Source organism: Cnephaeus nilssonii, assembly GCF_951640355.1.
Source record: "Cnephaeus nilssonii genome assembly, chromosome: 7".
In the NCBI taxonomy this organism is placed as follows: Eukaryota; Metazoa; Chordata; class Mammalia; order Chiroptera; family Vespertilionidae; genus Cnephaeus; species Cnephaeus nilssonii.
In genome coordinates this window covers 102434336-102447322 of record NC_137078.1, presented here as the reverse complement: position 1 = coordinate 102447322, position 12987 = coordinate 102434336, and the positions used below count along the sequence as shown (strand labels likewise).

At 69.0% G+C, this 12987-nt stretch overlaps 1 protein-coding gene across 1 annotated transcript in view; it reads left to right on the top strand.

The window, feature by feature from the left end:
- The window catches only part of SKI (SKI proto-oncogene), a 51761-nt gene extending 48088 nt beyond the window's left edge, over nucleotides 1–3673 (top strand). Inside the window, exons 6-7 of the mRNA XM_079776541.1 lie at nucleotides 457–687; nucleotides 897–3673. Of these exons, the coding sequence (XP_079632667.1) occupies nucleotides 457–687; nucleotides 897–1085 (420 nt within the window). The 3' untranslated portion in view covers nucleotides 1086–3673. The remainder of the gene's footprint in view (nucleotides 1–456; nucleotides 688–896) is intronic.
- The last annotated feature ends 9314 nt before the right edge of the window (nucleotides 3674–12987 follow it).

The following is a 12987-nucleotide window of genomic DNA, read 5'->3' as shown; positions in this document are numbered from 1 at the left end:
GGTCACAGGTGCCATGGAGCGGCCAGAGTGCCGGGAGGGCGGGCAGGCGTGTGTGTGCATGTGTGTGTGTCTGTATGTCTCTATATGTGCATGCATGTGTGTATGTGTATACCTCTGTGTATGTGTGCATGTCTCTGTGAGTGTCTCTGTGTCTGTCTCTGTGTGCGTGTCTGTGTATGTATGTCTGTGTGCGCACGTGTATCTGTACTGTATGTCTCTGTATGTGTGCATGTCTGTGTGCGTGCGTCTCTGTGTGCATGTCTATGTGTCTGTGTGCATGCCTGTGTGTGTCTGTGTCTCTCTGTGTGCATGTCTGCATGTGTGCGCGTCTTTGTATGTATGTGCGTGTGCGTGTGCGTGTCTGTGTGTGTATCTGCGTGGCTTGACCGCCCGGGCCTGTTCCCTGTGGGGGTGCGGGGTGGGTCCGGGCAGGGCGGTGACCCGAGCCTCTGCCAGGAGCTGGAGTTCCTGCGCGTGGCCAAGAAGGAGAAGCTGCGGGAGGCCACGGAGGCGAAGCGCAACCTGCGGAAGGAGATCGAGCGCCTCCGCGCCGAGAACGAGAAGAAGATGAAAGAGGCCAACGAGGCGCGGCTGCGCCTGAAGCGGGAGCTGGAGCAGGCGCGGCAGGCCCGGGTGTGCGACAAGGGCTGCGAGGCCGGCCGCCTGCGCGCCAAGTACTCCGCCCAGGTGCGCGGGGGCGGGGCGGCCGGGAGGGCTCGGGTGTCCGCGTGGCCATCCTGCGGGCAGTGGGCGGGGCAGCCTCCGCCGGCCGCACTGAGGCCCCTCCTGAGGCTCCACGTGCCCGGCGGGTGGCCGGCCTGGGTCTGGGCGGCACCCGGAGGCTCTCCCGCCCCGGTGGCGGCCGGGCCGGGGCGCTGACGCCGGTTCCCTTGCAGATCGAGGACCTGCAGGTGAAGCTGCAGCACGCAGAGGCCGACCGCGAGCAGCTGCGCGCAGACCTGCTGCGGGAGCGCGAGGCCCGCGAGCACCTGGAGAAGGTGGTGAAGGAGCTGCAGGAGCAGCTGTGGCCGCGGCCCCGCCCCGAGGCCGCCGGCAGCGAGAGCGCCGCGGAGCTGGAGCCCTAGCGGACCCGCCTGCGTCGTCCCGGTTTGGACCCTGTGGGGAAGGGCGGGCAGTCGCCGCCGCGGGGCTCCGCGTGGGCCCGCCCCTCCCAGCCCAGATAGCACAACGTCTTACTGTGCCTACAACCAAGCAAGTGTTTGCAACCACATACTTTTGGAATCCAGAGCAAATTTTCTACCGGCCACGTTCAGGCGCAAGCTGGGCCCCACCGCAGCCGGACCGGCCGCTGGCCGCGGCCTCCGCTTGCTGGGACACCCCAACATTTACACTTTTGTTATAAGCTATTTAAAACCAATAAGGAGACTTGACATTCAGAAAAAAAAATCAACACGTTTTTTAATGACTCACTTTTAAAAGCCCCACCACACGTGACGCCATCGAGGACCCTAAGGGAGCCGGGGCGGCCGCCCGGCGAAGCCATCGCAGCTCATGGGCCCGCGGCCGCATGCGGACAGGAAGGGTTTTTCTCCAGAGTCTATTTTTTCAGCGACGAGGACCCAGGTCTCCTGTGCTGCCGCGGGGAGCGGGGAGCACCCGCGCCTGAGCTGACACTGCCGCCTTAGCCTGCCCGCCCGCCACCCGCCGGAGGGGCCCGGACTGCCCGTGCCGCCTGACCGTGGCGACCTGCTCGGCTGGGCAGACGTCGCTCCACCTGAGGCCGCAGCATCGGAACAAACAGCATTATTTCACTCTTTTCTTTTTCTCTTCGTTTGTTCATCTAAACGTCCACTTAGAACTGCACTTTGTCGGAAACCTTCCCCCGTTTTATCCCCCAGTTGACTGAGGATTTTACTTTTCAGACGTCGAACCCGGTCTCTAGAGTAGGTCCCGGCCTGCGTGCTCGGCGTCTAGAACCCTCTGGTGCTCGGTGGAACAAGGGAATCACAAGGAAACGAAACGCAAAAACTGAACTCGGGGGGTAGCTCTGTGCCTTCCAGCATCTTGTACAGCGAATCCCGACTCGTCTTTTTACCCCCAGATATCCGTCTTCATAGCGATCGAATCTGCCACTATAAAATAAGTTCCTTGCATTTATTCCAGATAATCTCGTTTACTCTCCGCTGTTGTTTATGCAAATCGTGGAAGGTTTTCTGCGCCCAAGCTGGAAGTGATGTCCCCGGAGACGGCGCCGCCCGCCTGCAGGTGACGCTATCCGTGGACGCGAGGAAGAACTTACCGGATTCTTCCCTGCCTCCGTCCTGACACCACGGCAGCTGCGCGGCCGGGGTGGAGAGCGGGTGCGACAGCCCCCTGCGGGGCGCCCTGGGTTTACCGGGGGCCCGGGTGCTGCTGGGCCCCTTCTGAAGTGCAATGCAAAAGGGACTCCGTGTATTCGCAGCGAGCGTTTGGGTTTCGTTTTTTTCTTTTCGCTTTGTTGTTCTTTTGCAGTTATTAAACCTGTATGCATGGAATCTTAACCTCTGCCACACGTATACCCCTCGATGGGCATTATTACCGTGTTGTGTAAAGGGTCAGTTAGGCAACTCGCAGAATGCCGTGTCAGCCTTGTTTTTCTAGAGTTGTGTTTTTTTTCAGTCACTTTTCAAGGGAAACTAAACGGTGTAGCTGGAGCATTGTGCGTGTCGGTTTGCTTCTGTGCGGCCGAGCTGCCCAGCCGGAGCCGCAGGGAGACCGAGGCCGCCGGGCGGGCTCCGGAGGGAGACGCGACTCCTCCCACTTGGACACGAGGGAGCCACCTGTCCGTCCCCTGGCACTGTCCCCTCCAGCCTCCACGCCTCTGCCAGCCGTGTCCCCAAACGTCATCGGGAAGAGCTAGAGACGCAGTGGCTTCCTGTCCCACCCAGGCCGGGGAGGGAGCGATGGGGCAGGAGGCGCACGGCGGCTCCCCTTCACCAGCAGCTCAGCCTTCCTGGGCAGCTCCCTGGGCAAGGCCGGGGCAGGGGTGCCCGGCAGCTCCCCCGGGGTGCAGCGCGCGCGGGCCCAGCCGCGCTCCCTGGGGCAGCTGCGCCCTGTCCTTCCCCAGGGAGAGGAGGTCCTGTGGGCAGGTGACCAGGTGTGACCATCCGGCGAGCGTGAGCAGCCGCTCCCCTTCCTCTGCCCGGAGCGGCGTCCCGAAGGGAAACAACAGCAATAACAGTCCACGGGCAGCTCCCCGCCGCCTCCGCCTCGCTCAGCTGGCCGGGCCGGGCGGACGCCGTCACACCCCGTGCCACGCTGTGCGTGGGGTGTCCCGAAGCCCCTCCTGCCCGCGAGCCGCCCTGTTTCCTGGGCCGTTTTAGCGGGACAGGCTCCTCTGCGGGGAGGGGACGGGGACGCCCTGCCCGGCTCCGCGCGGCCCCTGCCCGTGGGTCCGGAGAACGTGTGTCCTTCCCCAGGCCGGAGTCCCCACGCCCTTCTCTCGGATTAAGGAACACGGCTCTCCCTTCGTCCCGCCAGGAGCACCCACCGCCGTCCCGTCCTCCCCTCTGCTGCTGCTAACGACAATATGACTTACTCTACGATTCGAAAGCTATTTTTATGTAATTAATGTATGCGCTCTTGTTTATAAATGCCTGATTTAAAGAGAAAGAGAAGCTTGGCATATTTATCGCCTTCGCTCTGTGCCCGCTCGCCCTTCGGCGCCCCTGCCCCGACATGACCTTGTACAATAAAGGACTTCGAGAGGACACGCGGCCGCCGCGCTCGCCCGCCTGAGCCCGGGGCGGGGGCGGGGGGGCTGCCAGGTCCATCCTCCCCCCAGGTCCCTATGAGCTGCGCCTCCTGGTACCGGGGACATCAGCTCGAGGCCCGGCCCGGCCAGGCACCCCCTTTCTGGCCCAGCCTCCATGGGCTCTGAGGCCTCATCCCCCGCAGAGCATGTCTGAGGGGGAGGGGAACCGGATGTCAGAGCCCTGGACCCCAAAATGTGGCGCTGGGGGAGAAGCAGGGCCCTCTCCAAGCCGCCCTGCTTCCCAGGAGGCTCCACAGACCCGCTGTGCTGGGCCCTGGGCGCCTGGCTTCTCCGGCCTCCCGGCCCGGCCTGGCCCCTCACTGGTCCTCCGGGCGGCGGGAGCTCAGGCGCAGCCCAGCACAGGCCGTCTCCTGCAGCTGGGAAGCCCCCCAAGCCTGGCCCAGAAGTGCGGGTGCGCACAGATCGCCCCGTGGTCCCCAGGTGCAGGCAGCCTGCCCAGGTGTCCCGAGAAGGCCACGCCACCCCAGGGCTGGCCCGGCTGCGTTGAGGGGGAACAGTGGGGTTCCAGAGAGAGCTTCCACACCCCAGGCCACTGTTGCTTATAGCCCCTGCCAAGGCCCAGAACCTGGGCCCCCAGCAGCTGCCCCTGTGGGGTGAGGCCTAGGGTCGGAGGCAGGCCGGGTGGACAGGCAGACTGCTGCCGCCTTCCTGCTGTGCATGGACCGGGAGCCCTGCCTGGGGTCCTGGGCCCCAAGGTGTGGGGGGCAAGCCCACCTCAATGGGGCACAGCTGAGGCCCCGATATCCTCTGCCCCAAGAGCATCCCCCCACTGCAGCTGCCCCCCAGGGGTCACCTGGGCCTGGACCCCACCACCAGAGGGAGGAGAGGGAGTGAGGGGTCTCTCCTGCCTGGGTGTTGGGGTCCCCCCCCTCACTGTCCACCAGGAGGGCTGCCCTCCCACCGTCTTCTGAGGTCTCGAGTGGACGGCTGTCCATTGCAGCCGACCCGGGTCCCGGGCCCCCTGCCGCCATGGGGGGGCCGAGGGGAGGGGCAGCGTGACCTCGTGACCCGCGGACTCGTCCGACCAGCTGCCATCGCTGGGCTCCGGTGCCTCCACTGGTGTCCACCCAGGGCCTGCCCCGTGGGTGCCCAGAGCTTCCCTGAGGCCCGTCCTGGGCTCTGTCTCTGAGGGTCTTGCCTCGCCCTTCCCCCAAGCCCCTGGCCCTCCTGGCTCCCCCCCACTACTCAGGTCCAGATGCCACTCGAGGTCCCCCCTCCAGAGAATCGAGGGGTCGGGCCGCGGGGCAGGGGGTGGAGGTGGGGAGGCGAGGCTGCACAGGAGGCGTCCCGGGGGCGGCTGGCCCTGCTGGAGGCCCTGGGCAGGCGGCCTGGGTCCATGTGGCCAGCGGGGGGCTTGGAGCCGGGCCCACAACAGACTCCCAGCTCTGGGCTCTGCCGCCTGCCCAGGCTCCACTTTGGACTTAAATTCACAGCATTAAAAAGGTCACCCCCACCCAGGGCAGGCAGCATGGGGGTCACCTGGCGTCAGAACCCCCTTCCCAAAGCCATTCTGGGGGGTCAGCGATCCCCCTGTGGGTGCAGGGGAGAGAAGGTCAGCACAGGAGAAACTCCCTCCCCTGGATTCCTAGCAGCCCCTGCCTCCAGGACAGGGGAGAGGGCAAAGGTTTGGAGGGAACAGAGATGGCCCCACCCCATTTCTGGGCCGGCGGCCTGGGCAGGGCCCCCCTACCCCCCGGGCCGTCCTGCAGCCCAGCCTCCCTGCCTGGAGCCGCCCAGCAAGGCTCCCTGTGTGGACAACCCGGTTTCCTACCCCCCAAGGTGAAGTGAGCCCTGAGTGGGGGGTGCTCCTGGGAGCCTCCTGGGGTCCCTGTCTGTCCCTGTCACCCACCCCAAGCTTTCACTCTGCCTGCCACCTGCAGCCCGGCCGCCCTCGCCCTCAGCGGTGCCCGCCTGTCTCTTCTCGTCTGTCCTCTGACGTGTCCTCTGAGGGGATCCCCAGACCCCGCCCAGAGCCCTGTGGTCAGGGGGCGGCCGCAGGCGAACTCGAACCCGAACCCCGGCGCTCATCTGGGAGGCGGGTGTGGGGCGCGCCCTCCTGAAAAGAGGAAGCCGCCGCCCACTCACAGCAACAGCTGCACAGCCCCCCCCTCCCCCGCCCCTGAGCCGGCCTCAGGGTGGCCCTCAGCCTGCACCCCACCCACACCCGGCCTGCCCTGCCCCCCTCCCTCCCTCCTGCCTGTCCTGCCACAGGGTCACCCCTTCTGCTGGCCAAGGAGAGACCATCTGGAGCCCCGCGGGCAGGCCTGAGTCTGGTCAGGGGTCCGTGAGTCCCAGGCCGCTCCCCACTGCTGTCCCAGCCCTGGCTGCACACTTGGGGGACGGGGGGACCACCACCTGCAGGGAGGTGGGGATCCTGTGGGGAAAATGGGGGCTGGACCACCCCTCTGGCCCTCAAAAGGGTGGGGCTGGGACCCTGCTGGGCGGGCCCAGTGGGATGAGAAACCAGGGGCTGGGATGGGGTCCCAGCCCCTCCCCACGGAAGGCACTGCCCTCCGGGGGCAGCCGCCCCGCACCCCCCTGCCTGCCCCACCCATGGCCAGGCCCTGGAAGGGGTGCGGACAGAACGTTTGGGGCTGGATGCCCGCCAGCCCCTTCCCCCCCCCCCCCCCCCGGCGTAAGGATGACGTGCGCCCCGCAGGTCCCACGCACACAGCCATCTGTGCCCAGGCCGGTGCCAGGGGCTGGGGGGGGCCGCGGCTCCGGCCCTGGAGCAGGTGGCCCCGCCGCAGGGGGCGGACAGGCAGGTGGAGCCAGCCCGGCTCGTCTTTGGAGCGTCCTGTGCCGGGCAGGTGTCCGGCCGGGCTGGGTGGGGCCTTACGCTCTGCGCCCGGCCTGGCAGCCGTCTGTGCAGGAAGCTCGGCCCAGGCTCTCGCCCAGGTCCCTCCTGCTGCACGGAGGCCTGTTCCAGACACCTCCGGGGACGGCACCTTGTGAAGGAGGCAGCTTGAGGGCGGGGCTCAGAGTCCCATCCCCAGAAGGCCCCCCTCAGAGGACACGTGCCCAGGGCCCCCTGAGGCCAGCTCCGGGCCCAGGCAGGGTTGAGGAAGAGGGGAAGGACGAGGGGCCCAGCAGCATCCCCTTGGCTGGACGGCGGCCCAGGGACAGGCCCGGCCGGGCGGGCTGCGGCGGGCCCCGTGTCCACCCGGAAGGCTGTGGGGTGGCCCGGCATCCACGTGCTGGTGTGCACGGGGAAGCCGGATCAGCTTGCACGCAGGCCTGGGGTGTGGGTGTAGCCCTCCCCCACCTCCGCCCTCCCCTGCTCCCCCCAAATCTGCCCAGGCCCCTTGGGCAGCTGGTGCCTGGCCGGGCCCACTCCCGTGAGCACCGACTCCCTGGCCGCCCACCCCGGGCTCCATCCTCCATCTTGGAGGGGTTCCCAGGTCCACAGTGGGGGTGGGAGTGGGTAGGCAGCACGTCACGCCCTCCAAAGCCACGCCTCTCAGGCTCTGGACTGGGGGGGGGGGGCCTCACTGGGCCTGGCAGAGGGGCCTGGGGGGCTGGGTCAGGCCCTGCTGCTGTGCCTCAAGTTCACGTCTCGGTCTGTGCCCGTGGTGCCCTGTGCAGGCACAACCAGAGCGGCTCCGGTGGGGCCAGCAGGGAGATGCCGCGCTGTGAGCATGTGCGGGTGGCACCTGTGGGGCAGGAGCCGAGGGTCACAGCCTCTGCCTGCCCAGCGAGTGGGGGCAGGGCCGGGCTCCGCTGGCCGAGAGGGAGGGGCTGGGCCCAGCAGTGAGGAGACAGGTCCCCAGGGGCTGGCAGGTAGAGCCAGGAACCGGAGGGGCACCCCGTACCCCGTCTGCGCCAGGGGTCTCCTGGCCGTGCGAGGCCGGCGACGGCTGTAAGCGTGTACATGCTGTGTGTGCTGAGACACGCGTGTGCAGGGCCGGGGGCTGGGAGATCAGGATCTGCCGGGCCAGGGCTCGGGGCTCCTGTCACTCCCTGAGCCGGCACAGTGGGGAGGGGACCCCGGTGCTGGGCAACCCAGGCCGGTCAGGGTGGGAGTCCTTCCCTTCTCCACGGTGGCCCTGGGGGCAGCAGGGGCAGGGCAGGGGGCCCAGTTCCCAGGGGGTCTAAACCCCCAGCCGGCGGCTCCTGTCGGGACCTGGACGCCCTGACTTCCTGTTTCTAAGGAAAAAGTCCCAGAAAAGGCTCCCTCCAGGCTGGGGAGGGGTGAGGGGGGCTGGGAGGTGCTGCCTCCAGAGGCGGGGGACCCAGAGGGCTGCAGGGGTGTGGCCTGCGGGCCATCTGGTTCCCTCCACCCCGTTCCCCGGGCGGCGGCAGGGGCTTGCCGGGACAGGCCCGAGTGTGGGGGCCCCGGCTGGTCGGGCTCCTCTGCTGCAGGGTGGCCCCCGCTACCCCATCTGCACCCCACGCTTGGGGTGGCGGGCAGGGGTGCCCGGGCAGAAGGCCCCGCCTTGGGGCGCGCCCCTCGCGCCCAGCGCCAGGGAAGGGCGGGGACAGGGCCTCCGCGGGTTAGAATGCGGGTCCAAAACTCCGAATTCCTGCTCCTCGGGCCGGGCCGGGCCGGAAGCCGGGCGGGGGGGGGGGACGGGGGGTGCGCTGGGCGGGAGGGCGCGCTTGTCCCCCTGCGAGCCCCCCGCCGCCTCCCACACGGACCTCCGGGCGCAGGGCGTCCCGGGTCGGGCGGGAGGGGGGCCGCTGGGCCGTGAGTCACCGGGCGCGCCCTCCGGGGCCCCTCGCTCAGAGGGGCGCAGCCCTTCCTCCCGGGCCGCCTCCGATCCGGGGCCGGCGGGAGGGCGGCAGGGCGGGAGGGCGGGGGTCCCGCCCCGGGAGGGGGCCGGGGACTGCGCTGCCTCCCCGCCGCGGCCGCAGTTCCATTGCGCCCCCTCGGAAAGCGCGACTCAGCCCCGCGCCCCCGCCGCCCGGTTTCACTTCCCGCCCCGCCTGGCGTCGGCCCGGGCCGTACAAACGCCCGTCCTCCCAGACCGCGACGGCGGGGCCCGCGGCTTCCGGCCGGACGGCCTCGGGGGGAGGAGGGGCGCGGGGGTGGGGGGCCAGGGCGGCCCGTCGGCAGCAGCCTCCACGCCTGCGCGGGCCTGACCCGCCCGCCTCCCCGTGCGGGACGGGCCTGCGGGCGGGGGGCGGGCCTGTGGGCGGGGCATGCTATGGGGCGGGGCCTTGAGGGGCGGGGCCTGTGATGGGGACGGGGGCGCGCGGGGAGGTGGGGCGGGGCCTTGAGGGGCGGGGCCTGTGGAAGGGGCGGGGCCTGTGATGGGGACGGGGGCGCGCGGGCCCGGGGCTCCGGGCGGCTCCGGGGAGGCCCGGCGCGGGGCGCTCGGGGTGGAGGGGGCGTCTGAGCGCGGTGAGCCGTGCCGTCGCTGCGCGGGAAGGGCGGGCTGGGGAAGCGGGGACCTTGGGGGTGGGAGGTGTCTCGGGGGCACGTTGAGATGGAGGCACCGCCCCCGCTGCCTGTGGCTGGGTTCTGGGGTCCCCGCGCGCTCCGAGCGTTCTTCCCTGTTGGGGGCCGACGCCCCAGGCCTGGGGTAGGGGGGGCGGGGCCGGGTGGGACCCCCAAAGCGCCGTTGGTGGCGAAGGCGAACCGCCGCTCCCTGGAGGGCGGGGCGGGGCGCGCCCCTGGCTCTGCGTTCGAATCCGCCTCCCAGGACCTTCCCGCTCGACCCGCTCAGACGCCTTTCTCTGGGTCCAGCCCCGTTTTGCGCCATTTCCGGAGGGAAGCCCCATCCTTTAGGGCCCGCGGCCCCCTGAGCCCTGAAAGCGCCCGCGCTGACTGCCGGGGTCCCCCCTCAACGCCCCCCACTAGGCCAGCAGGCTGGGGCTCGAGCCCTGTCACCTCCAAGGTCCTGGGGGTGGGAGGAGGCACCTCCTCTGGGGTCAGCCCCACAGCCCCCCAGCTCCTCAGCCCTGGGGGCCTGGCCGGGCTCCTGGGGATGCTGTCAGGACGGTGGGGTGGAGGAGACCCCAAGACCAGGGAATGCCACGTGGTGCCTGCTCCTCCTCTGGAAATGCTGGCCTTCCTCCCCCGGCGGTACCTTACCCACACTCCTGGGGCCCCGCCGCCCCTCCCAGCACACCCAGGCCGGGCCCTGCCTGCCGCCCGCTCCTCTCCCCCCACAGCCTGCTGCCTGGGCTGCCCTCTCCCGCCCGGTTCAGGGGGTCCCTTCCTGATTGGGCCTTCAGGCTCCCAGGTGCACCAAACCCCCCCAGGGCCTCGGCCTTCAGCCCCCCCGTTCCGGTTTCTGCCCCCCTTTGCCCTCTGCCTGGTGGCGTCCTTGAGAGGGGGCTCCCTAAGGCTGCAGCCGAAACCCCCGGAGGGCCAGCGCCCTGGGCCTTGGGCGGGCACCTATGTGTGGGAGGGGTGGAGTGGGCAGCACCCGCCCAGGCCCTTCCCAGGCCGCCAGCCCTCGGCTGTGGGGCACCCTGTCCTCGCCCCCGTCTCTGTTTGAGGGGGTGGGGGGCGCTGAGAGTCTCTGCACCCCTGGGAGGAGTTGCCGGAGGAGGGGTGTCCAGCGTTTTGGGGAGTATCACTGTCCCGGGCCCCGTGGGTGGGGGCTGGCCTGGTGGCTGAGCCCGCACATCTGGCGGGGTCTGTCAGGCTGCCCGACTAGACAATGGCGGCCCTATTTATAGTCTCTGTCCCCGACCCTGGCCGTGGGGTGGCCTGGAGCCGGGACCTGCCGTGTGGTCGCTCCCCCGCCGCTCCCAGGCTGGCTGAGGTGAGGGCCCCTGGGTGACTCGGGGCCCATGGGCAGGGCCCCAGGGCAGCGCTCCCCACCTGCTCGGCCCCCACCCAGCTCCCAGGGTCCCCGGGCTGCCCAGGCTCAGTCTCTCCCACCGGAGAGGCCCTGGCTGGCCCCTGAGCTGTCAGCCGCATGGCCGCCTCCGGGGAGCAGTGTGCCCAGGCCGAACAGGGCCGGTCTGGCGGCCGGGCACCGGGGCACCCTCCAGGAAGCCCTGCCCGGGGACAGCTCCCACAGCTGGCCTTCCACCCGCCTGGCACGGAGACCGGGCAGCCTGGCCAGGCTGCGGGGAAGGGAGGCCTCCCTGGGGAGCGTCCTGGGTGACCCGCCTGCCAGGGGCAGAGGAGGCTGGGAGGGGCTGCCGGTGCCAGGCGGGCCGCGGGGGACACGCACACAGGAAGGGCTCTGTGTTGTGCCGGCCCTGGGTGGTCTGAGAGGCTGGGCTCGCCCAGGCCCTGCTGGGAGGCGGGCCGGGCAGAGAGGGGCAGGTGCTCGCCTCTCTCATCTCTGTCTCTGTCTCTCCATCTCTCTCTGTGTCTCTGTCTCTGTGTTTCTGTCTCTGTGTCTCTGTCTCTCTCTGTGTCTCTCCCTGTGTCTCTGTCTCTGTGTCTCTCTCTGTGTCTCTGTCTGTCTCTGTGTCTCTGTCTGTCTCTGTGTCTCTGTCTGTCTCTGTGTCTCTGTCTCTCTCTGCGTCTCTGTCTCCGGCCCGCAGGCTCCCAGCGGGGAGCGAAGCTCTCTCTTCGGGCAGCACCTGCCAGGTGCTCCAGGTGTGGCTGTCACTCAGGAAGTCTCCGTTGAGCGAGTCACCGTCGGGCCGTGCCCGTCAGGTCAGAGCAGCAGGAGGCCGCAGGGGGCAGGCCTGGGGCGAGGGCTGTGCTTGGCTGTGGCCGGGCCGGGCCCTGGAGCCCCTCCCGCGCCTCCTGGGGGCTGCAGCGCTCCCTGGGGAATAAGGCTTGTGGGGGGCCTGAGGCCACCCCTCTGCCCCACCCAGAATGGGGCGAGGGTGCCGTGGGCCTCAGGACCGGGGCCTGGACCCAGACTGGCCCAGCGGTGGGGCTCCCTCTGAGGAGGAGCCTGGGTCTCCCGGCCAGAGACAGAGACAAACCCACCGTAGGCCTGCGGGGCCCTGCCCAGCCCGCATTCTGGGGGCAGCGACCAAGTCAAGGTCACTCAGTCCCGTTCGGCCACCTACCAGGTGGGGGAGGGGCAGGAGCTCAAAGTTCCAGAGGGAAGTTACAGGGGGCGTCCCCCCAGGCTCCACCCTCCTGCCCCCCTCCTACCCCCGGGCTCTACCCTCCTGCCCCCAGGCTCCGCCCTCCTTCCCCCCTCCCGCCCCCGGGCTCTACCCTCCTGCCCCCGGGCTCCGCCCTCCTGCCCCCCTCCCCCCGCCCTGGTCCGGGCTCTATGCCACTTTCTGGACTGGTCACCAGGCCTCACCTTGTGCCCCAGAGGCGGGGGTGGGGGGTGGACCTTGTGCTGGCAGGACCGGAGGGGGCTGCCCTGCGAGCCCCCCTGGGACTCTGGGTGGCTGCTGGCACGGGGACGGGCAGGGCAGGGCCAGGCGCTGGGCTGCCCCTCGGGGGAGGGACAGGGGTGCTGTGGGTCACGGGCGCTGTGGGCAGCCTGGCCAGGCCTGGGAGCTGCTGGCAGGTGGGGCCTGGCCTGCGGCCACCTGGCTGCTCGTGGCCAGACACTGACGGCCAGGCCAGCCCAGGGCCACTCCGGCCTCTGCTGACCCTCCCTCTCCTTTTGTTTCTGTGAGAATCCAATGCCCTGGCCGGTGGCTCCAGTTACCTGGAGCGTCGTCCTGCACACCACAAGGTTTCGGGTTCGATCCCGGTCAGGGTGTGTGCCGGAGGCAACCAATCAATGTTTCTCCCTCCCTCTCCCCCGTTCCTCTCTCTCTAAAATCAATTAAAAAACAAACACGTCCTCCCTCGGGTGAGGATCAAACAAAATAAACCCTGAAAGAAAAGAATTCCAAGTGTGTACGGGGAAGCACTGACATCTCCCCTCCCCGTGTGACTGTCCCGGCTCAGTGACCTCCGCTCCCCACGAGGAGGTTCTGGTCGCCTCTGCCTCGCTGGCTCTGCTCTCGTCCCGCTCCACATGGCCCTGGAGGGGAGCTGGGTAGGGAAACCCCTGGCCCAGGGCTCAGCCCTCAGGTCCTGCAGGGGGTCCGCTCCATCCGTCCACCCACCGGTCCGCCCACCATTGATTGGGATTGAGGAAAAGTTGGGTGGGAAACCTTCCAACAGAAACGCCGGAGGGCGGGCGATGGGGTGGCGACCAGGGCAGGTCGGGAGGGACTGTCTGAAGTCGGGCTGATGCTGGGCTCTTGCCTTCCAAGTAAGAACAGTTCCCATGTGGACCCACCTCCTGAAGACCAACCCACCTCTACTCCACCCATAGTCACCTGACCACCCATCTGTCCGTCTGTCCATCCAGGTGGACTCATCCATCCACTAATCT